This window comes from Octopus bimaculoides, chromosome Z, assembly GCF_046866305.1.
Source record: "Octopus bimaculoides isolate indiv1 chromosome Z, ASM4686630v1, whole genome shotgun sequence".
Lineage (NCBI taxonomy): Eukaryota > Metazoa > Mollusca > Cephalopoda > Octopoda > Octopodidae > Octopus > Octopus bimaculoides.
Genome location: NC_142944.1, coordinates 17,840,320 through 17,863,596, shown reverse-complemented (window position 1 = coordinate 17,863,596; position 23,277 = coordinate 17,840,320). Strand labels below are relative to the sequence as shown.

Below are 23,277 nucleotides of genomic sequence, written 5' to 3'. Positions count from 1 at the left end.
ATTAATAGATCATCCTGTATTTTCTTTTATCCAAAGCCAGGAACTTTTCAGCACCTCCTTATTTACACACACACACACACACACTCATATCCACCTGAGCTGGTGCTATGTTGAAAGCACCCTGTAAAGTGGTTGGCATCAAGAAGGGTATCCAGCTGTAGAAACCAAGCCAAAACAGACATATGGGAGCCAGGTCCTGTCAAATTGTCCAACTCATGCCAGCATGGAAAACAAATGTTAAATGATGATGACATGTATATGATTCGCCATGCTGGACCACTGAAATCTGCAAGTTCTTTTCATTCTCTCTTTCTCTTTTATTTTTTTATCTTTTCTCTTACTTGTTTCAGTCATTTGACTGTGGCTGTGCTGGAGCACCGCCTTTATAGTCGAGCAAATCAACCCCAGAGCTTATTCTTTGTAAGCCTAATACGTGTTCTATCGTTCTTTTTTGCTGAACCGCTAAGTTACGAGGACGCAAACACACCAGCATCGGTTGTCAAGCCATGTTGGGGGGACAAACACAGACACACAAACACACACACACACACACACACACACACACACACACATATATATATATATATATATATATATATATATATATATATACACACATATATACGACGGGCTGCTTTCAGTTTCCGTCTACCAAATCCACTCACAAGGCTTTGGTCGGCCCAAGGCTATAGTAGAAGACACTTGCCCAAGGTGCCACACAGTGGGACTGAACCCGGGACCATTTGGTTGGTAAGCAAGCTACTTACCACACCGCCACTCCTGCGCCTGTTTAATTTTTCTCTGTTTAAATTTTCTTATTCCTTCCTATTGAAGAGCGTAGGCTTGAAACATAAAAGACTTTTCCATTTTTCCTGAGCATCAAACTAATACACTTGCTTATTGTTCATACACCTGTCTTCATATTTTGTTTTTCTATAAATTTCAACTATACATACACCTCCACACAAGGGCTTTGTTTGGCCTGAAGCTGTATTAAAAGAGACTCAAGATGCCAAGCAATAAGACTTAAATCCAAACATTAATGTAATTTTAAATTCTTTAATGACTCTTTTTTTTTTCTTTCTCATTTATTGTTGTTGTTCTTCTTGCAGTCCTCTGAAAGGAAGAAAGGTGTTTTTAGTGGCAGCCACATTGCGACCAGAGACTATGTATGGTCAAACAAACTGCTGGATTCACCCAACCATGACATACATTGCATTTGAAAGTTGCCATAAAGAAGTGTTTGTCAGTACTCGTCGAGCTGCCAGGAACATGAGTTATCAGGGTATAACCCATGGAAACGCACAAATAAACACTCTTCTGGAATTTGTTGGACAGGTTAGGTATTCTTTTTGTTGTTGGTGGTGGTGGTGGTGGTGGGTGAGAGAGTGAGAGAGAAGTGCATGCCATCAAAGTGACACTGGAGTACAAATATACGAAGCCCAGTGTACCCATCATGACTACCAGTCTGATAAGGGTACACCAGGCACATGCATCACAACCATATGTGCACGACATGGTGATCTCATATCAAGATAAACAGCGCATGACCTCGCAGGTGGGGCCCAGTTAGAATTTTCTTCAGGTCGTGTAGCCCATTCCACTCAAAAGGTCCCTGAATAAGGTTTGTTTAAGGATGTTGAACAAAACACCCATGTTTCCATGGTGAATTATTCAAACCCCAAAGAATTCCTCTCAACACATGGTTATGATGCTCCCCCACTACTCCTGCTGTGGTATTAAGCAGAATATTTGCTGTAGCCCATCTTTTTATACCAAGACAAAACAATGTACATGATAACACTTCCAATCAATTAAGGCCATGAGAGCCACTGCCTGGTACTGCATTATCATCTAACATCCATCTTCCATGGACGTTAAATGATGATGATGATGATGATGATGCAGTACCTGACAGTGGCTCCCATGGTTTCCACTAAGCTACGTGCCTTCACTTGAACTTCTATAGGTCAATGTCTGTAGTAAAATAAAAAAGTGGTGGGTGTGTGTAGGGGTGTCGGTAGATTCAAGAGAGCTGTAGTTTAAAGAAAGAAAGTTTGTGAAGTACAGTTGTTTTGAATTTGTTCTACGTTTGTGGTGGTGAGCTGGGGGTGGAATGCAGCTCTGGGCACCAAGTGGGTGGCAGCCTGAAAAAGGTTTGGAAACCACTGGACTAGATGCAGTGCTTTGAGTAGGATCTGGGAAATGAGACAGTAAACAATAAAGGGCAAAGAAAAGGCAGATGGGTTGCTTGGGGCTTGGGTGTACGCAAGATTATTTGGTCACTGAATGTGGATCCATGAATAAGCCAATCAAGAAAGCAGTCAGATATCCAAAGAACATTGGCAGATGTATTCAAGAATGATGACTACACTTAATATAGACATTTGAATGAATGACATATCTTCATCATCATCATTTAATGTCCGCTTTCCATGCTAGCATGGGTTGGATGATTTGACTGAGGACTGGTGAAACCAGATGGCTACACCAGGCTCCAATCTAAATTTGGCAGAGTTTCTACAGCTGGATGCCCTTCCTAACGCCAATCACTCAGAGAGTGTAGTGGGTGCCTTTATGTGCCCCCAGCATGAGGACCAGTCAGGCAGTACTGGCAACAGCTATGCACAAAATGGTGTATTTTACGTGCAACCTGCACAGGAGCCAGTCCAGTGGCACTGGCAACGACCTTGCTAGAATGTTTTTTCACGTGCCAGTAAGGCAACACTGGTAACGATCACGCTCAAATGGTGCTATTTACGTGCCACTGGCACGGAAGCCAGACAGTTGCTCTGGCAATGATCACGCTCAGACGGTGCTGTTATGGAAATACCTGATGATAGAGGTAACAAAGGAAGATCTAGTTTAGAAAATAGTGAAGTCTGGTCTCAAAACATTGATTTTTTTTTAATGTATGATTCAGAATAGAGACATGTGTAAAGATGAATTTAACTCGTTAGCATTTAAACTGGCCAGATTGAGCCAAAATACTCTACCTGTTTCTGTGTTCAAACTAACCAGATCTAACATCATTGAAATCTCAAAGCTAGAAAATAAAGTGTAATTAATTGAAAACAATGTGAATAGATAAGTAATCTGAATGCTAAAGGCTTAAATCAGACATATCCAGTCCCAGTATTCTTTCTGTTTTATGTTCAAACTAGCTAAATCTGGCCTCTCATACTTATCACACAATGTCATTCTAAAACTAATCAGTCACATCATCGAAATCTCAAAGCTGTGAGATTGAGCATGATTAATTGAAAATGATGTGAATAAATAAGCATTACATTTGACAGTAATTTTAATGCTGAAGGGCTAAAAACCCTTTCTGTTAACACCTAGCTTGTTAAAAAAAAAAATCAGGCATTAAAATTATGATTATGATGTATGAAATATGGGATTATACAATTACTGAATTCATTGCCAACCTACAGTAATGATGACGATGATGAGGCTAATGGTGACAATGGTTGTACTTAATTATATGTTTTCTTTTAATTCCAGGATATACTTGGTGTAAAACTACATGCACCTCTCACCAGTTACCAGTGTATCTATACTTTACCGATGATGACTATCAAAGAAGATAAAGGTTTGTTTGTTAAGTTGTGCTTTCACTGCTGTTTACGTCATTGGTATATACTTGCCAGTTATCGTAATCATCATTGTTATGACCCATCATGAATACCCTCATTATAATCATACATGCAACTTGTTCAGAACTGAGAGTGAAGATAATATTCAAGGTGTTCGGTCTAAATTTAACAGTTTGCATAAAATATAAGTATTTAAATAAAAATTAAAAAAAAATATCAGCTTCAAGCATTGGGCCCCATGGAGGCAAAGTGGCTGAGTTCCTTTCACGTGTTGGGCTTCACAGAGGCAATGACTGAAACCTTTGGCATTATGTTGGGCTTGAGAAGAAGACCCATCAAGCTGAGCAATCATGGCAGATACTAGTGTCATGCAAATGGCACCCATGCCAGCGTTACATAAAAGCACCCACTACACTCTCTAAGTGGTTGGCATTAGGAAGGGCATCCAGCTGTAGAAACTCTGCCAGATCAGACTGGAGCCTGGTGCAGCCTTCCGGCTTGCCAGCCCAGGTCAAACTATTCAACCCATACCAGCATGGACAAATGGACGTTAAATGATGATGATAATTATGGCAGAGAGATAACAGTTTACTCAAGGTATTCACCCTCAATTTCCACCATGGCCTCAAGACAGCTCCAGATCCTGGTGTATGCATTCCTCACTGTGTCCCTGGGAAGATCTTCGAACTCCTCCTTGATCTTGGCCACCAGCTTGGCCTCGGTGTTGCAGGCAGAGTGGTTGGTTCCTTTCTCAACTGCGTCCCACACGGATAGTAATCCATGAGATTACAATTGCGAAAGTTAGGAGGCCAGAAATTGGGGCTGTTGAAGTTGTGGCAATTCTCCAACAAACACTTCCAGAGATATGGCAAGGAGCTGAATCCTGCTACCATACATATGGCCTTCCAACAGCAAGCCTTTCCAACCAAGGTTTGATCACTGTTTCCAGCAGCTTCACTTAGCTGTCTGAATTGAGCCTAAGGCTCTGTTTTAAGATGTGGGGCAGCATGATGTCACCCTCGTTGGACACCATCATAGTGAGGGGAAGCCTGGTTTTCACGGTGTGCATGTCACATCTTACAGCCATTATAGTGTTCGCAGAGCATTGACCAGCAGTCATGATGTTGTCATTTTGATACCTGACACAGATCATCACAATACAGGTAACTCTTTTCCAATATCCAGATGGCTTCCTGTCTTCCATATCAGCTAACTTTTTCTCAACTATAACTTTAATTTTATGCTCTCCAATGCCGTTGACTGTTCATCAATACATCAAGTTGTTCCTGATAAAAAAAGGACACATAGAAAATTGTCAGATTTAGCCTGAACACCCTGTACAGGGTGTCCACAAAGTCTGGGTACATGGAATAAATAGAATCATAACATAAACAATTAAATATAAGAAATAATAATTTCTTAAAGTATGTGTTAATCCCCATGTGGGTACATGGAGTAAATAAAATCATAACATAAACAACTAAATATAAGAAATAATAATTTCTTAAAGTATGTGTTAATTCCCATGTACCTAAATCTTGTGGACACCCTGTATAATGTGTCACACAAAAGGAATCCTGGCTTTCACCTGTGATGAGTTGTGTCAGCTCCAAGTAGTAAATTCGCCATATTGTTGTCAACTGCACCTGGTAATTACAGGTGTTTGATGTTGAGATAATCAACTGGCAGCAGTTCCAAAGGTGGATGCTGTTCAAAAGCTGACTTGATTGTATTTACCCACATTTTTGTTTCCTCTCCATTTATGCCACCCTAGTGGGAGCTCTAGAATGACTTTATTATAGATAAGTACACTCTATAGAGAATGGAGTGTATGGCCAAACTAATGAAGACATTATTTTGGCAAGAGTTGTTAAAAGGAATCATTCTGTTAATGACAACAAACCTTGGACTTTGATGCAAAACCCGAAATGTGAACATGATTACTTTGGCAAAAGCAAAAGTGCCAAATACTTTCAGCTTGCTTCAATCCGGTACTCTCATTGGACGTGTATTGCAGTCGTGCAACAGAATGGTTCAAGTGAGCTCTTGGTTAATGTAAATTTTTGTGGCAGTATGATTCTCTAACCTTGACAAAAGCTGGTGTGACAGGTTTGGAGACACAGAATGCATAAGTTGCTATGCAACTTGTAAGACTAATATCCTCTCTGATGAGTGGAGATATAACCATGTTGGTATCGGTTACCGTTCCTTAATAATTTAGAAAAAAAAAAAAGAGTTTAAAGTAATAATTCAAATAGAGAAGATAAAGGAATGAAATTATGCCACTTTTTATAATATTAACAAAATATTTAATGGATTAAAAAAATTTTTTTTTCTATTTGTAAAATTCAGGAACTGGAGTTGTGACAAGTGTGCCATCAGATTCACCAGACGACTTTGTAGCCCTTCGAGATTTAAAAAATAAACAGGTAAAAAGAATAAAAACTACTAACAAAAACAATGATTGATTTTTATCTGTCAGTGTGTGTTTGTAACTATATTATTTGAAAAAAGAATACTTTGGATAATAGCTCATATGTTTGTAGTGATCATTATAATGATCATTATAATACACATCACCTCACTTTTAAATATTATTTGAATGCTGGCAGAATCATTAACATGTGGGACAAAATGAAGTACCAGCTGAGCACTGGGGTCGACCTATTTGACTTAGCCCATCCCCTGAAATTGCAGACCTTCTGCCAAAATTTGAAGCCAGTATTATTTGGATGCTTGCATCTAGTTTATTATTTCTAGTCTTTCATGTTGTCTCAATATATTTTTTTGATTATATATCTATACAGAGTATATATATATATATATATATATATATATATATATATATATATATATAGTTTTAGGGAAAACAACCAATTTTCATATATATATATAATAATAATAATATTAGAATTTATTTTCGATAATTTCAATTGATTTTAATCGATTTAAATTTCTTTTCTATTTGAAAATTGGTTATGAAACACGTGTAATCTTTTTATTATATTTATCTTATGATATTTACTTTACTTTATATTATACTCATTTATTGTGCTTTTAATTATTAATTTTTCTATATGTGATAGTGGATTTTCATCGATGAGTTCTTGAAAATTGGTTATTTTCCCTAAAATTATATATTTTATATATATATATATATATACACACACACACACACAATGCAAGTACAATTCTTTCATAATGTATATAACATTTGTGATATATGTATGTAGGACATTAATAGCATGTGCATTCAACCTAAATCTAATCTATTCTTTCTCCTACACTTTGTTGTATGGCTTAGTGGTTATTGTGTTGAACTGATTGTGATTTCAGTGTTTAGCAAAAATAAATGTTTGACAAATGCTACACAGAAAGAATCAGAAGGCAATGTGTTGTGTTCATATTCAAAATGTGATACTTTTATTTACGGTTTCAAAACAACGCTGAACAAACATGTATTACAGAAAAATTCACTGTATGTGTAAACAATCAAAATTTAGTCCTTCAGTCAGACAGGAATAACATGGCAAGACATGAATATATTTGGTTGCATTTAGTAATTTTTACAGGTTCTTTAGTCTGGTACTGGATATTAATCCCATAGTACAAAACCAGACAACTAGTCTTGCTGAAGCAGTCAATTTCAGCAAACATGGTAAAACAATATAAGCTTCATAACAGCTTAAAAAAGAAGATGAATGCCAAGTGAAGAAGTGGGTTATAATGATTTTGACTTGCTAAAAAAAAACTTAGCTTAGTAGTAATAAAGACTAAGAAGTTCAACAAGTAATCCTCCAGGTTCTAGATGAAGCTGATGGAATGAGAAGCTTGACTGTACAATGTTAACAGTTCAACATCTTCACAGCAACCCACTCACCTTACTGTTTTTAAATGCGTTTTCATCTTGGGCGGAAGTTGTTTGAATTTCCACAATGCCAACCTTAACTGGTCAGCGTCTATCCCAAACAACTAATTCGTGCTGCAGTAGAAAAACAAATTTATCATATCTTACTATAAGATCCTGGACCGAGCGATTCATTGTGTTCTTGAGGAAAACACTTAGCTGCCTGTTACTCTAGTGCACTTAGCTTGTAAAAAATGTATGATCCTGCAACAGACTGGTGCCTCATTGATTCCATATATGCCACCGATTCCAGGAAAATTGGTCTTATGAGCCTCTGACTCTGGAAATATCTTTCATCTGTTTTTTTTTTGTAATTGAAATGCACTCCTGCAAATAAACCAACACAGGCAAACGCATACACAACTGCACTGATGCAATTATATAAACAGGTTATTGTTCACAGTTTCAATGTTACTGATTTTGTTGTTTCTTTCTATAATCTAGCAATTTAGAGAGAAATTTGGAATTCAAGACCACATGGTGTTGGACTTTGAACCTGTAAGTTTATTTATTTTATGTCATTTTGTATACAAATAGATGAGTGTCTGCACATTTTCTGTCTTTCAAATTCTACACTCATAATATTGTTTGACCTGAGGCGCTGTGTGTAGGCATCAGACAAAGAACCACATATTAGCAAAACAAAATTTTAACCACACAATCATGGCTGTTATCACTGTCACCATTGTTTTAATGTCGATTTTGCCATGCATGCATGGAGAGGATGGAATCTGTAGAGATAGAGTTTTTACAGCTGTACGCTTTTCCTGTTGCTAATCCTTGCATGTTTCCGAGCAAGGTAATATTTCTGCATAACAGGACATAATTTCCTGCAAGATTGGAAACAAATGATATCACACTAACAGCAAATGACAGTGATGCTTATTTACAACTACCGTATGGTGTGAAGGCAAGGAAATCAAACACACACACGCATGCATATGCATGTGTGTATATGTGGCTCAGTGGTTAGAGTCAGGCTTGCAATCAGGAGGTTGAATAAGTACTAGGCTTAAAAAAGAAAAGTCCCAGGGTTGATTTGCTCCAGCATGGCTGCCATCAAATGACTGAAACAAGTAAAAGAATACATATATATATATAATACAAATAATATGTGAGTATATGCATATATACGTACATGTATGTACAAACCTACATCTACATGTATATATAGATGCATATCTGGGTACAGTACGTCACAAACAAAAACGTGGACAAAATGAAAAACAGAACATAAACAGAGCACAGAAAACAAACAGGCCACATAGAGAATATTTCCTTCATCAGCTGCCCCTATTCTAAACTAAGCGTTTTGAAATTTACAGAAAAACAAAAGACCAAGACTGGTGTATGAACAACAAGCAGGTGTATTAGTTTGATACTCAAGAAAGTGAGAAAGTCTTTTACGTTTCGAGCCTATGCTCTTCAATAGATAGGAGTAAGAGAAAATAAAGAGAGAAAGAATAAAAGAACTTGTGGCTTTAGCAATCAAGCATGGCGACTGGATGGGAAAAAATAGGTTTGACAGGAGAGGTAGAAAGAAAGGGAGTTAATAATGTGTTGGTGATCCCAAAATGAAGGTGCACATGTGTGCGCGTGTGTGTGTGTGACTAGGGGCTAGTGACTTTGACATGTGGATGTGTGTGTAATGTGTGGGTGTGTAGATGTGTGGTGTGGGTGCTGGGAAGTGGTCAGTGCTAGTGTGTGTGGGGTGATGTGATGTGGTGTAGGGGTGGGTAGGAGTGAAGAGAGGAGGAGAAATTGAGCTCATGTGGTGCTTAGGAGGAAAGAGAGAAAATTAATTCCTGTTCATGGTGAAGATGGGAGTCTGAATGGCCCCTGTGCTAAGACAATCTGAGCACAGATAGGTGTTGTAGTGAATGACCAGTAGATTGGAAATGGTACGAGACCGGGGTATCATTGCTGCGTCTGATGTCTTGGAGGTGCTCTGCAAACCAGTCAGCCAAGTGGCATCCTGTTTGACCCTTGTACAGAGAAGGGCAGAAAAAGCAGGAGATGCAGTAAATAATGTTGCTAGAAGTGCAAGCAAAGGAGTTGGTGATATGATAGGGATGATGATGAGTGCCTGTGAGGATGGTGGTAATGGAGAGGTAGGGGCAAGTGTGGCAGCATGTGCAGGAGCAGGGGAACAAGCCAGGTTAGGAGGTGGGGTTAGGGAAGAGATTGTGGACCAGGTCACTCAGGTTGTGGGCTCGTTTGAAGGAGGGAAGGAGTAAGTTGGGGAAGATGTGCGAAATGGAGGGGGTCAGGCTGGAGTTGGCAGAAGACTCGGAGAATGGTGTGTTGGAAGGGCAGGGTGGAGGGGTGGTAGGTTAGGGGAGACGGGCAATGGCAGGGCGGATGCGGGGAGAGCGAGCAGAGGCACAGTCCGTGGAACGTGCTCTAATAATATGAGAGGTTTTGGTATCCAGAAGACCCAGAAGACAGTTAAGGCTGTGTGAGCGCATTATATCTGGTTTCTTGTATATCTCTCCCTTTCCAGAATAACTTCTTTTTGGAAAAAGGAACTCTACTAATTCCTTCTATTGAAGCTCTTTTAACTTGATGGGATATTTATTTCCCTGAAACAGCTGTAAGACCACCTTTCTATTTATAAATGCCCTAGGAATATCACATTGCCTTGGCTTTGTTATTTTATTTAACACACACACACACACACACACATACGATCAAACAGAGTGATCTTGGCTTGTGTTGGCAGAATTTGTATTTGGTAAAATTCATACGCGTACACACTCACATATGAATTTGTTTTTAATTTCTTTATTCTTGACTTTTTTTTTTCTGACAGATTTCCATTATAACCATTCCTGGTGACAGCAGCTTCAGTGTGGAAGAAGTTTGCAAACAAATGAAAATACAGAGCCAGAATGATAAAGAAAAACTGAATGATGCAAGAGAAGTGATTTACAAAAAGGGTTTCTATGAAGGGGTAGGTTTTTCCCTGATTGTTTCACTTGTTGCTGCTGCTGTTACTGGCCTTGTGCCAAAATTTGAAACCATTGTTGTTAATGTTGCTGTCTTTGTTGTTGTTTAAGGCAGCGAGCTGGCAGAATTGTTAGCACACTTGGCAAAAATGCTTAGAGGCATTTCGTCTGTCCTTACATTCTGAGTTCAAATTCTGCTGAGGTTGACTTTACCTTTTGTCCTTTTGGGATTGATAAAATTAAGTACCAGTGAAACACTGGGGTCGATGTAATCAACTAGTCCCCTCCTCACAAATTTCAGGCCTTGTGCTTTTACTAGAAAGGATTATTATTATTATTATTATTATTATTATTATTATTATTATTATTATTATACATTCTGAGTTCAAATTCTACTGGGTTCAACTTGACCTTTTATCCTTTCAGGGTGATAAAATAAGTACCAGTTAAACACTAGGGTTGATCTAATCTACTTATACCCTCTGCTGAAATTGCTGAGTTATATCCCATTCACTTGTTTCTCTCTTCCACCCCATTTATATCCTAATCCTCGTTCCTTGTGAGTATTCCCTGGCACTTTGCCACCATCTCTCTCCCGTTCTCTCTTGCACTCTTGCTATCCCTCCTTCCCTGCTGACCCATGTCAGCAGGGAAGGAGGATGTTAAACAATGGTGATGATGATGATGATGATGATATATATATATATATATATATATATATAATCACCATCATCATTTAATGTCCGTCTTCTATGCATGGGTAGTACGGTTGACAGGAGTCGACCAGGTGGAAAAACTACCCCAGGCTACTGTGTCTGTTTTGGCAGAGTTTTTGCGGATGGATGCCCTTCTTAACGCCAACCATTCTGCAGAGTGGACTCAGTGTTTTTTATGTGGCACCAGCACAGGCAAGGTCAGTTTTAGCATGTTTTTTACAATTGGATGCCCTTCCAAATGCCAACCACTTTAAAGTGTGGACTTGATGCTTTTCACATGGCATCAGCACTGGCAGGGTCACCAAGTAACTTGCAAGACAAAGATCCTTTGAGTGGGGAGGCAGCATCAGAAAAGGTGATCTTGTGATAGAGAGACAGAAACAGGTGTCTTGCTATAGAAGAGTTACATGGTTACCCAGCCAGAGAGCGAGAGAGAGAGTGATCATAAATTGAATGGTTATAATATTTCTCTAATTCACTTTTTATCAGTGCTTGTCTTTTCTTTCTGGACACTTACAATATGTTGAAGCAAACAAAACTTTACTGAATGTTGATTGTCATCAAGACTAAACACTATAATGACAACTTTCTGCTTTCCTTTTTGTTTGTTATACTAATTGTTTTTCACTGTTTCCCTTGCATTTGTATTTTCAGGTTCTGAAAGTTGGTGAATACAAAGGCAAAAGAGTTCAAGATGTGAAAAAGATCGTTCAGCAAGACATGATCAAAAAGGTCGGTTTGGTTTCTATTTGTAAATGCGCGCACACACGCACGCACGCACACAAACACACATGCAGACACAGACACACACACACACAGAGTTTTTGTTATTAATTTTTGTGGCAAAAAATTCTTAGTTCATAAATCTTTTATTCTTTTACTTGTTTCAATCATTTGACTGCAGCCATGCTGAGGCATCGCTTTGAAGACTTTTTAGTCAAATGAATCAACACTTTTTTAAGTCTGGTACTTTATCAGTCTCTTTTACTGAACTGCTAAGTTACGGGGGACAAACACACCAACACAAACTGTCAAGCAGTGGGGCACAAACACAGATATAAAGACACACACATTGATAATTATATAAATATATCATCATCATCATCGTCGTTGTCGTTTAACGTCTGCTTTCCATGCTGGCCTGGGTTGGATGGTTTGACCGAGGGCTGGTGAGCCAGAAGGCTGCACCAGGCTCCAATCCGACCTGGCAGAGTTTCTACAGCTGGATGCCCTTCCTAACACCAACTGCACTGAGAGTGTAGTGGGTACTTTTACGTTCAACTGGCACGAGGGCCAGTCAGGCGGTACTGGCATTGGCCATGCTCAAATGGTGCTTTTTACATGCCACCTGCACAGGCTTCTTTCAGTTTCCATCTACCAAATCCACTTACAAGGTTTTGGTTGGCCTGAGGCTATAGAGGAAGACAGTTGTCCAAAGTGCCATGCAGTGGAACTGAACCCAGATCCATGTGGTTGGGAAGCAAACTTCTAACCACATAGCCACAAGTAAATCCAGCATAAAATTCAACACAGTATCACAGAATTTGAGAAACAATATTGATTGTATTAAAAAAAAAAAAATGCAATAGTATAACACTTTCCACTCAGTAATGTGGGACGTTTCATTAAGCTAGACATATGGGTAGGAATTGGAAAGGCTTTATTTACTTACCTCACTCAATTATTATTTGTTAAATCAAATCACAAAATCAAATGGAAACTGTAGCTGTGGCTGATAGCAGTGCCACCTGACTGGCTCCAGTGCTGGTAGCATGCAATAAGCACCATGCATGCGTGGCTCATTGCCAGTGCTGCCTGACTGGTTCCCCGTGCTGATGGCATGTAAAAAAGCACCATCTGAACATGGTCGATGCCAGCCTTCCCAGTCCGACTAACTTCTATGCTGGTAGCATGTAAAAAGAACCATCTGAATGTGGCCGATGCCAGTGCTGCCTGACTGGTTCTCGTGCTGGTGGCACGTAAAGAACACCCACTACACTCATGGGGTGGAAGGGCATCCAGCTGTAGAAACACTGCCAGATCAGATTGAAGTCTGGTGCGGCCTCCTGGCTTGCCAGTCCCCAGTCAAACCGGCCAACCCATGCCAGCATGGAAAACGGACGTTAAATGATGATGATGATGATTTTCAAAGGTTTAAGGCAACAAATTGGAAGAACAATTAGCTCATCTGACAAAATGCTTAGTGACATTCCTTCTGGCTCTTTGCATTCTGAGTTCATATCCCACTGAGGTCAATCTTGCTTTCAATTCCTTCGGTGTGAATAGAAATAAAGTACCAGTCAACTACTGGAGTTGATATAATCAATTGGTCCTCTCTCACCAATTCTAAGTCGTGGGGAAGAAGGAAGAATCATTCTCAGTAGGTGTAGACATGGCTGTGTGCTAAGAAGCATGCTTCCTAACCACATGGTTCTGGTTTCAGTCCCACTACATGGCACCTTTAGCAAATGTCTTCTACTGCTTGAGCCTGATTAAAGCCAAGTGAGTAGATTTGGTAGATGGAAACTGAAAGAAGCCCATTGTATATATATATATAAATATGTGTGTGTGTTTTTGTGTCTGTATTTATCCCCCACCACTGCTTGACAACCAATGTAGGTGTGTTTATGTCTGTGTGACTTAGCAGTTCAGCAAAATGGAATGATAGAATAAATACCAGGCTTTAAAAAAAAACCCAATAAGCACTGAGGTCAATTCATTCAACTAAACGTTCAAGGTGGTGCCCCAGTATGGCCACAGTCTAATTTGCTTTGTGTTTCTTTTTTTTTTTTGTTTTAACATTCATTCTCCATTATTTCTGTCCTTATATAACACTAGAACGAAGCTGTTCTCTACATGGAACCTGAGAAGAAAGTTGTCTCCCGCTCTGGTGATGAATGTGTAGTTGCACTTTGTGATCAATGGTAAGGATGCTTACTATGTATTGTTGTTGTTGTTGTTTAGTTCAAGACATAAGGTTTGGTAGTAATTTGCCAAACGTACAGAATCATTGTACATTGAGCATTGAATGTGCCATACTCTGTTCTGTATTTTTGAGATGAGGAATTCTGTACATTATTTACATTGGATGGATATGTGTCCTCATCTTGTTTGTTACAACATTTCGGCTGATTTACTCTCCAGCCTTCATCAGGTCTCCTGGTAGAATTTTGGACCCTACCCCGGGTTCTCACTCCTAAGGTATTTTTTTTTGCTGATGTTGTTTTATTATGATTATTATTATTATTATTTATTCCAGGTACTGCCTGGAATTGAACTCGCAATCTTGGGGTTAGTAGCACTGTTAACCATTATGATTTATACCTGTAGGCAATTATATAGTTGAATACCAGTATATAATGTAATGGTTAAGAGTGTGGGCTACTAACACCAAGATTGCGAGTTCAATTCCAGGCCGTGCTTGGAATAAATAATAATAATAATAACAATAATAATAATAATAATAATAATAATAATAATATCAACCAAAAGAAAAACCTTAGGAATGAGAACCCAGGGTTGGGTCCAAATTTCCACAAGGACACCTGATGAAGGCTGGAGAGTAAAACAGCCAAAATGTTGTGGTAAAAACAAACAAGATGAGGACACATATCTGTTTCGTGGGTGGGAAACTAAACAATGAATTCCAATATTCCTTTCAGTGTAGAAGCATCTCGTCTGATGATATAACTTAGTTTTTCTCATTACATAATTGATGCTTCACTCTTAAGCTTAACTAGAATATGTTGGTAATAGTCGTATCTAAAATACACCAGGTAGCCATAAGCAGTGAACATTTTAAATTTTATATATATATAAAAATATATATATAATATAAGAGAGAGAGAGAAAGGTTAAATTCTGAGTGTTGTTACAATTGTGAATTTTTCATTTTTGTTTTGGGTATTTTTATTTCCATGTCATCGAAAATAATTAACCCTTTATCCTTCAGGTTACTCTGTCAAAGGCAATGCTTATTTATTCACAATAATTTGAATTAATTATGCATTATCTAAAAAGCTTTGACATTTTTATTGTGGCTATTTTTAGAATGGCATTGCCAGGTAGGTGTGAAATGCCGGATCTGGATGGTTTGAACATAAAATAAGTACAGCTTGTCGTCGACCTACAACCACAATTGGTTCTGATTGATAGGTCATAAGTCAGCCTGTAGGCCTACATAGCTTTGATTTATATTTTCCCATTCTTAAGGTACATTCTCAGGTAAAAGTCACACACAGCATTCTGTATTATACTATTATACTGGCGTTGGTCAAAAATATTGGAGTCTTAAGCAGTTGTCTTAGAAACAGATATGAGGTTGCCTCGATGTCTCCACTACAGGATAATTATCCAACACAATGGTGATTGATAACCAAATCTAGGGGAAGTTTGTTAGTTGACATCATCCATAGACGAGTTAATTTCTAAGAAATTAAACCCATTAGATTTCAACTGGACTATTTATTATTGCTGCTGGAAGCTAGCGTGCCAATCGTTATAAAGTCAATCAATCATAAGTCAGATAGGTTATAAGTGGACAACGACCTGTACAACATTTGGGTTGAGGTATGGCCATTTTAAGTGGTAAACTTAGCTTTTGTTGCTTCTCTTGATTTAATGATTAATTGAAAATATTTTTCTGAATTGTCAGGTATTTGGACTATGGAGAATCTACTTGGAAGGAACAAGTCAAAAAGTCTTTAGATAATGTTGAAACTTATCATCCTGAAGTACGCCAAAATTTTCTTGCAACACTTGATTGGCTGCGGGAACATGCATGTTCCAGATCCTATGGATTAGGTAGAATCTTAAATTTTAAAATTCATTCCTTTTATTATATTTATTATTATTATTGAGTGAAAAAGAAGTGCATGCCATCAAAGTGACACTGGGATACAAATATACGAAGCCCATTATACCCATCAGGACTACCCGTCTGATAAAGGTACACCAGGCACATGCTTCACAACCATATGTGTGCAACATGGTGATCTCATATCAAGATAAACAGCGCATGACCTTGCAGATGGGGTCCAGTTAGAATTTTCTTCAGGTTGTGTAGCCCATCCCGCTCAAAAGGTCCCTAAATAAGGGTTGTTTAAGGATGTTGAGCGAAACACCCATGTTTCCAGGGATGAATTATCCAAGCCCCAATAAATTCTTCTCAACACATGGCTATGATGCTCCCCCACTTCTTCTGCTTGTGATCAGCGATGCACATATAGTCAGCCACCAAGGGACATTCTCAACTGGTTAAGGTCAAACAACTGACAAGCAAATCTGTGGTATTAAGCAGAATATTTGTTGTAGCCCATCTTTTATACCAAGACAAAACAATGTACATGATAACACTTCCAATCAGTTAAGATAATATTATTACTATTTATTTATTTATTTATTTATTGTTATTGTTGTCGTTACCGCCACTAACACTGTTGTTGTTCAGGAGTTTTGATTTTATTTATTACATACTTTCCTTGCCCTACCAACCACAGCTCTGTGTATCTTGGAATATGTGCTGTGATTTGTTTTGTTATTATTTTCACTGTATTCAAAGTGTTTTACTTAAGATGTGTGCGGTGCCTAGCAGTGCTATTTACTTTAATATATATTCTTAAGTCCTGGTATTTTGGTTATGTATTTCTCTGTATGCTTTTTAACCATTATTATTATTAGGAGGGATGACCTAGTGGTTAGGGTGTTGTACCTCATGGTCATGAGATTGTGATTTCAATTCCTAGATTAGGTGGTGCATTGTGTTCTTGAGTGAAACCCTTCACTTCATGTTGCTCTGCGGTCACTTTGACATCTGATGCATGGCACACAGTGCCCCTGTTCAGTCAAGGTCAATTTGATGGAGAGAGCGAGCTAATGTGTAGCATGAACATTTGATCACTATAAACAAACAATTTGTACAGGTCATTTGGCAAGCTGAATGCTCATACGTCGTCTTTGGCGGGAGAGTCCATCTTTATTATTATTATTATTATTATTGACACTTTTCTCTTTGACCAATCCCTGATGAACTTCTTCGAGTTTCACTTCAAAAAGGAAAATAAGGGCAGATAGGGAAGTGTTGTCTTTTAAACAGTTTGCTGAAAGGTGGATGGAAGTGGTGAGAATGGTATGAGTGGATGCCCTAAGCATACACCTGTAGTTGGAAAGAGAAAAGGAAAGAAAAAAAAAGGCACCTGCCCCAAAAGTCAGGGTACCCAGGGTTTTTATGGGGTTTTTCCATGAGCAGCCTTCAAGGCATGTAAAAAAACACCATTTGAGCGTGGCCGTTGCAAGTACTGTGTGACTGGCCCTCATGCTGGTGGCATGTAAAAAGCACCTACTACACTCTCAGAGTGGTTGGCCTTAGGAAGGGCATCTAGCTGTAGAAACTCTGCCAGATCAGATTGGAGCCTGGTGCAGCCATCAGGTTCACCAGTCCCCAGTCAAATCGTCCAACCCATGCTAGCATGGAAAGCAGACGTTAAACGATGTTGATGATCCTTTTTTTTAAAAATTCTGTTAGTCTTGTTTACATGCAAAACCTTCACAACTACACACATCCACACACACATTTTTTTGTTTTGTCCTGTGCTGTCCATAATGTTTTTCTTCATGTTAACCCTTGTGGTTAATAAAGAAATCATGATTTCTTAGCCCCAAATCAGCCTTTTATCAGGCAGATCTACAACTAAAAAATTCCAATTTTGAACATAGGCTTAAGAGCGGTTGTGTTGTAAGTAGCTTGCTTACGAACCACATGGTTCCGGGTTCAGTCCCACTGCGTGGCACCTTAAGCAAGTGTCTTCTACTATAGCCTTGGGACGACCAAAGCCTTGTGAATGGATTTGGCAGACTGAAACTGAAAGAAGCCCGTCGTATATATATATATATATATATATATATATGTGTGTGTGTGTGTGTGTGTATATATATATATATATATATGTGTGTGTGTGTGTGTATGTATGTGTGTGTGTGTGTGTGTGTATGTTTGTGTGTCTGTTTGTCACGTCAACATCGCTTGACAACTGATGCTGGTGTGTTTACGTCCCTGTAACTTCGCTGTTCTGCAAAAGAGACCAATAGAATAAGTACTAGGCTTACAAAGAATAAGTCCTGGGGTCGATTTGCTCGACTAAAGGCGGTGCTCCAACATGGCCACAGTCAAATGACTGAAACAGGTAAAAGAGTAAAAGAGAGAGTATAGCCTTTGTGTCTATATATATATATATATATATATATATATATATATATATATATATATATAGACACAAAGGCCCTTTTGCAAAATGTGGTTCTTGGAAACATCTGCTCTTGACTGTGAAGACTGATTCTTGGAAGTGCTATGTATTGTAACTCACATTACAGTGACTCACCCCCACCCCATCTTTGGTTTCTACTCAACCCCCACCTTTGGTTTCAGTCTCTTTCTTTCTCTCTTTCTCCATCACTGACAACTGTATCATCCTTACTACCCCCTCTGCTTGCACCCCATGTCCCCTTACTTCTGCATTCCTCTATCTCCCTCAATTCATGGCTCCTTGCTCATCCCTCCTTCCAACCCTACCCATCCTGTTAGTCTGCTTCCCCATCTCCTCTTTTTCCTCCCCATACAGACTTGGAAACTGTTTCATCAATTCCCCTTGTGCCTTGTAGTGGAGGGGGGTTACCCTAGGCACCTCATCCCCATTATCTATCTCACAGTCTCTTACCGTTCATTTTCTTTTTTTGGCCCCCTTTCCCCTACTACTAGCTGTGAGTATCTATGCAGATCCTCCACAAGAATCTGCCTTTCTGCCTGCTTCTTGTAGTTCAGTCCCCTCGTTCATGGGCATAAACCTAATCCCCCTCCTCTCCATTATTTGGGGCAAGTGAAATCGAAATCGTAATTGAACCATATTCAATGACTGGCACCTGTGCCAGTGGAGCACTAACAGCACCGTCCAAATGTGATCATTGCTATAGCAGCTGTCTGGCTTCCGTGCTATTGGTACATAAATAGCACCATTTGTGTGTGATTGTTACCAGCGTTGCCTTACTGGCACTTGTGGCACATTAGAAAATCATTCAAGCAAGGTCCTTGCCAGTGCTGCTGGACTGGCTCCTGTGCAGGTGGCACGTAAAAAACACCATTTTGAGCGTGGCCATTGCCAGTACCGCCTGACTGGCCCTCATGCCAGTGGCACATAAAAGCACCCACTACACTCTCGGAGTGGTTGGCGTTAGGAAGGGCATCCAGCTGTAGAAACTCTGCCAGATCAGATTGGAGCCTGGTGCAGCCATCCGGTTTGCCAGTCCTCAGTGAAATCGTCCAACCCATGCTAGCATGGAAAGCGGGCGTTAAATGATGATGATGATGATATATATCTATATCTATATCTATACTATATATAAAATAGAGATGTGTGTGTAATCGCTTATCACGTGAAAACGGCTTCACTATTTACTTCCATACTTGTGATGCAGGAATAATTTGACCTCGGATAAATCTTAGGCTCTTCATTTGATTTTTTTTATTAAGATAAATAATATTGCTTTATATTTAAGATTCACTTCTTTAAAAATGTTCCTCAATGTCAACTTCCGGTAGCCATAATTTTTTCTTCACTTTAATTTCAATCGTTACTGTTCGCACTAAAAGTTTACTCACATTTACTGATGTAAGTAATTTCATCATTTACTAACAGAAGTACGGTTTTGTGTTGCTGTTTCGTTCACTGAGTGACAAATTTCGATTCAACATCACTTTAACTTCAATTGTTACTGTTCTCAATAAAAGTTTACGTTTTCAATCACTAACAAGTTCACATTTACTGATGTAAGTAATTTCATCATTTATTAACAGAAGTACGGTTTCGTGTTTCCCTGTTGCTGAGGTTTTTTTTTTTTTTTCTGGTTCCTTCGATACAGGCTGTTTGGTTCACTGAGTGACAAATTTCGATTCAACATCACTTTCACTTCAATCGTTACTGTTCTCAATAAAAGTTTACATTTTCAATCGCTAACAAGTTCACATTTACTGATGTCAGTAACTTCATCATTTACTAACAGAAGTACGCTTTTGTGTTTTCCTGTTGCTGAGGTTTTCTTTTTTTCTGGTACCTTCGATACTGGCTGTTTGGTTCACTGAGTGACAAATTTCGATTCAACATCACTTTCACTTCAATCGTTACTGTTCTCAATAAAAGTTTACATTTTCAATCGCTAACAAGTTCACATTTACTGATGTCAGTAACTTCATCATTTACTAACAGAAGTACGCTTTTGTGTTTTCCTGTTGCTGAGGTTTTCTTTTTTTCTGGTACCTTCGATACTGGCTGTTTGGTTCACTGAGTGACAAACTTCACTTCAACCTCACTTTAACTTCAATCGTTACTGTTCTCACTAACAGTTTACGTTTTCAATCACTAACAACTTCACATTTACTGATGTAAGTAATTTCATAATTTACTAACCAGGGTTAGGGTTAGGGTTAGTCACAAGTGGCTATGTGAAAGAACAATTCTGGCACCAAGGAATGATTCTGTAGACAAGCTGAATTTAAATTTGTTAACTCAGCCTCCAGGACCTGAATGTTCATACAGATCAATTAACTCTGTCCATGATCAAGAACAGGCAACGCATTACCCAGTGGAGTTCCTCAATTCACTTCAGCCACCAGGATTTCCACCACACATTCTGATCGTGAAAATAGGTGCTCCCATAATGCTATTAAGAAACCTTGATGCACCCAAACTCTGCAATAGAACAAGGTTGGTTGTTAAAACAGCCATGCCCCATGTGTTGGAAGCAACAATAATTACAGGCAGCATGATGGGTGAGAATGTCTTCATTCCAAGAATACCTCTCATTTCAAATGATCTCCCCTTTCAGTTCAAGAGACTGCAGTTTCCGGTCAAACTTACCTTTGCAATGTCTATCAACAAAGCACAAGGTCAATCTCTAAAGTGGTGGGACTTAACCTCCTTCAACCTTGCTTCTCACATGGTCAGCTGTATGTTGGATGTTCTAGAGTTGGAGATGAAAATAACCTCTACATTCTCAGTGATAAGCATGGCAAGACAGAAAACATAGTATATGAAGAAGCACTTACATGAATAGTATGTACATGTCATAAACAAAAGTGTAAAACCATTGAATGTTAAAGTAAGTATTACTATTACACCTTCACTTTTTGACTGACATGCGTCAATGTATATCTGTGTATAAAACAGTGAAACAATAACGTGGTATATTCGCTGTGTGAATTTTTTTCATTTAAGCCCCATTTTAATTATCGTAAAAGTTTCCAAGTATAGGCGCAGGAGTGGCTGTGTGGAAAGTAGCTTGTTTACCAACCACATGGTTCCGGGTTCAGTCCGACTGCGTGACACCTTGGACAAATGTCTTCTACTATAGCCTCAGGCTGACCAAAGCCTTGTGAGTGGATTTGGTAGACGGAAACTGAAAGAAGCCCGTCGTATATATGTATATATATGTGTATGTGTGTGTTTGTGTGTCTGTGTTTGTCCCCCCAACATCGCTTGACAACCGATGCTGGTGTGTTTACGTCCCCGTAACTTAGCGGTTCGGCAAAAGAGACCGATAGAATAAGTACTAGGCTTCCAAAGAATTTGTCCTGGGGTTGATTTGCTCGACTAAAGGTGGTGCTCCAGCATGGCCGCAGTCAAATGACTGAAACAAGTAAAAGAGTAAGTACCAATAAGCAACAATTTCATTCCCGGGCAATGCTGGGTGGCTCCGCTAGTATATATATATATATATATATATATATATATATATATATACATGTATGTGTGTGTGAGTGTCCCACCACTGCTTGATAACTGCTGTAGGTGTGTTTACGTCCATGTAACTTAGCAGATTGACAAAAAGAGACCGCAGGCTTTAAAAAAATAAGTACTGGCGTCAATTTGTTTGATTAAAATTCGTGAAGGCAGTGCCCCCAGCATGGCCGTAGTCTGATGATTGAAACGAGCAAAAGACAAAAGATTAAAGACTATATAACTGTATTATGATTGAAGCAATATGAAATAAGTAGAAATGAAGTGAAAGGCAGCGAGCTGGCAGAAACGTTAGCACGCCGGGGAAAATGCTTAGTGGTATTTCGTCTTTACATTCTGAGTTCAAATTCTGCCGAGGTCGACTTTGCCTTTCATCCTTTCGGAGTCGATTAAATAAGTACCAGTTATGCACTGGAGTCGATGTAATCGACTTAATCCCTTTGTCTGTCCTTGTTTAGCCCCTTGTGGGCAATAAAGAAATAAGAAATGAAGTGAAAGCATATTAAGAGCACAGCTGGAATAGTTCTTGTTTAGCTCCAAATCAGTCCTGATTGAGCAAACCTATGATTAAAAGGCAATCCAACCATGGCCCATACCATTCTAGTTTTTTTTTTGCCTTTTTTTGTTCTTGGTATACATAACTCATACCAGTGGCATATAAAAAAAAGCACCCTTCAAATTTTGGGTCTTGTGGAGTCAGTGACAAGTGACCGAGACCTTTGGCGATATACTGTGCTTGAGAAGACCGGTCAAACCAAATGAGATCGTAGTCGTAACTGGTATTACGTGACTGGCACCTGTGCCAGTGTCACATAAGTGAGAGCTGTGCCAATGGCACATAAAAGCACCCATGCTAGTGGCATGTAAAAACACCTACTACACTCTTGGAGTGGTTGGTGTTAGGAAGGGCATCCAGCCTTAGAAACCTTCCCGAATCAGATTGGAACCTGGTGCAGCTCCCCCAGCTTACCAGTTTTCATTCAAACCATCCAACCCATGCCAGCATCAAAAACTGACGTTAAATGATGATGATGATCAATATCATATCAGGACTTACCCACCTAGGACAATTACCCCCTTGGTTAATTACCCCCTCTCCAATATATTAAGTTTTAAATCATCATCTGTTGTCTTTAGTGGTAATTGTCCTTGTGTGTGGGGTTATTGTCCATGGTGGGGAAATGTCCTAGACTCGATCAGTATATATTTAGGACTTGAACGTGTTTAAATGATAAAAGGTATGATAATAGATCAGATGTGTCCTTCTTTATTTAAAATAGTAGAGTGTAATCTCAGGGAGATTTTACTGTTACTTCTGTCTGA

General features: G+C 39.0%; 1 protein-coding gene across 2 annotated transcripts in view; it reads left to right on the top strand.

The window, feature by feature from the left end:
- Positions 1–23,277, top strand: part of LOC106875567 (leucine--tRNA ligase, cytoplasmic) — a 201,144-nt gene that overhangs the window by 49,401 nt on the left and 128,466 nt on the right. For both annotated transcript variants that reach the window (XM_089365507.1, XM_089365508.1), the window contains exons 10-17: positions 1,113–1,338; positions 3,508–3,595; positions 5,952–6,028; positions 7,951–8,004; positions 10,319–10,459; positions 11,825–11,902; positions 14,009–14,094; positions 15,825–15,973. In XM_089365507.1, the coding sequence (XP_089221633.1) occupies positions 1,113–1,338; positions 3,508–3,595; positions 5,952–6,028; positions 7,951–8,004; positions 10,319–10,459; positions 11,825–11,902; positions 14,009–14,094; positions 15,825–15,973 (899 nt within the window). The remainder of the gene's footprint in view (positions 1–1,112; positions 1,339–3,507; positions 3,596–5,951; positions 6,029–7,950; positions 8,005–10,318; positions 10,460–11,824; positions 11,903–14,008; positions 14,095–15,824; positions 15,974–23,277) is intronic.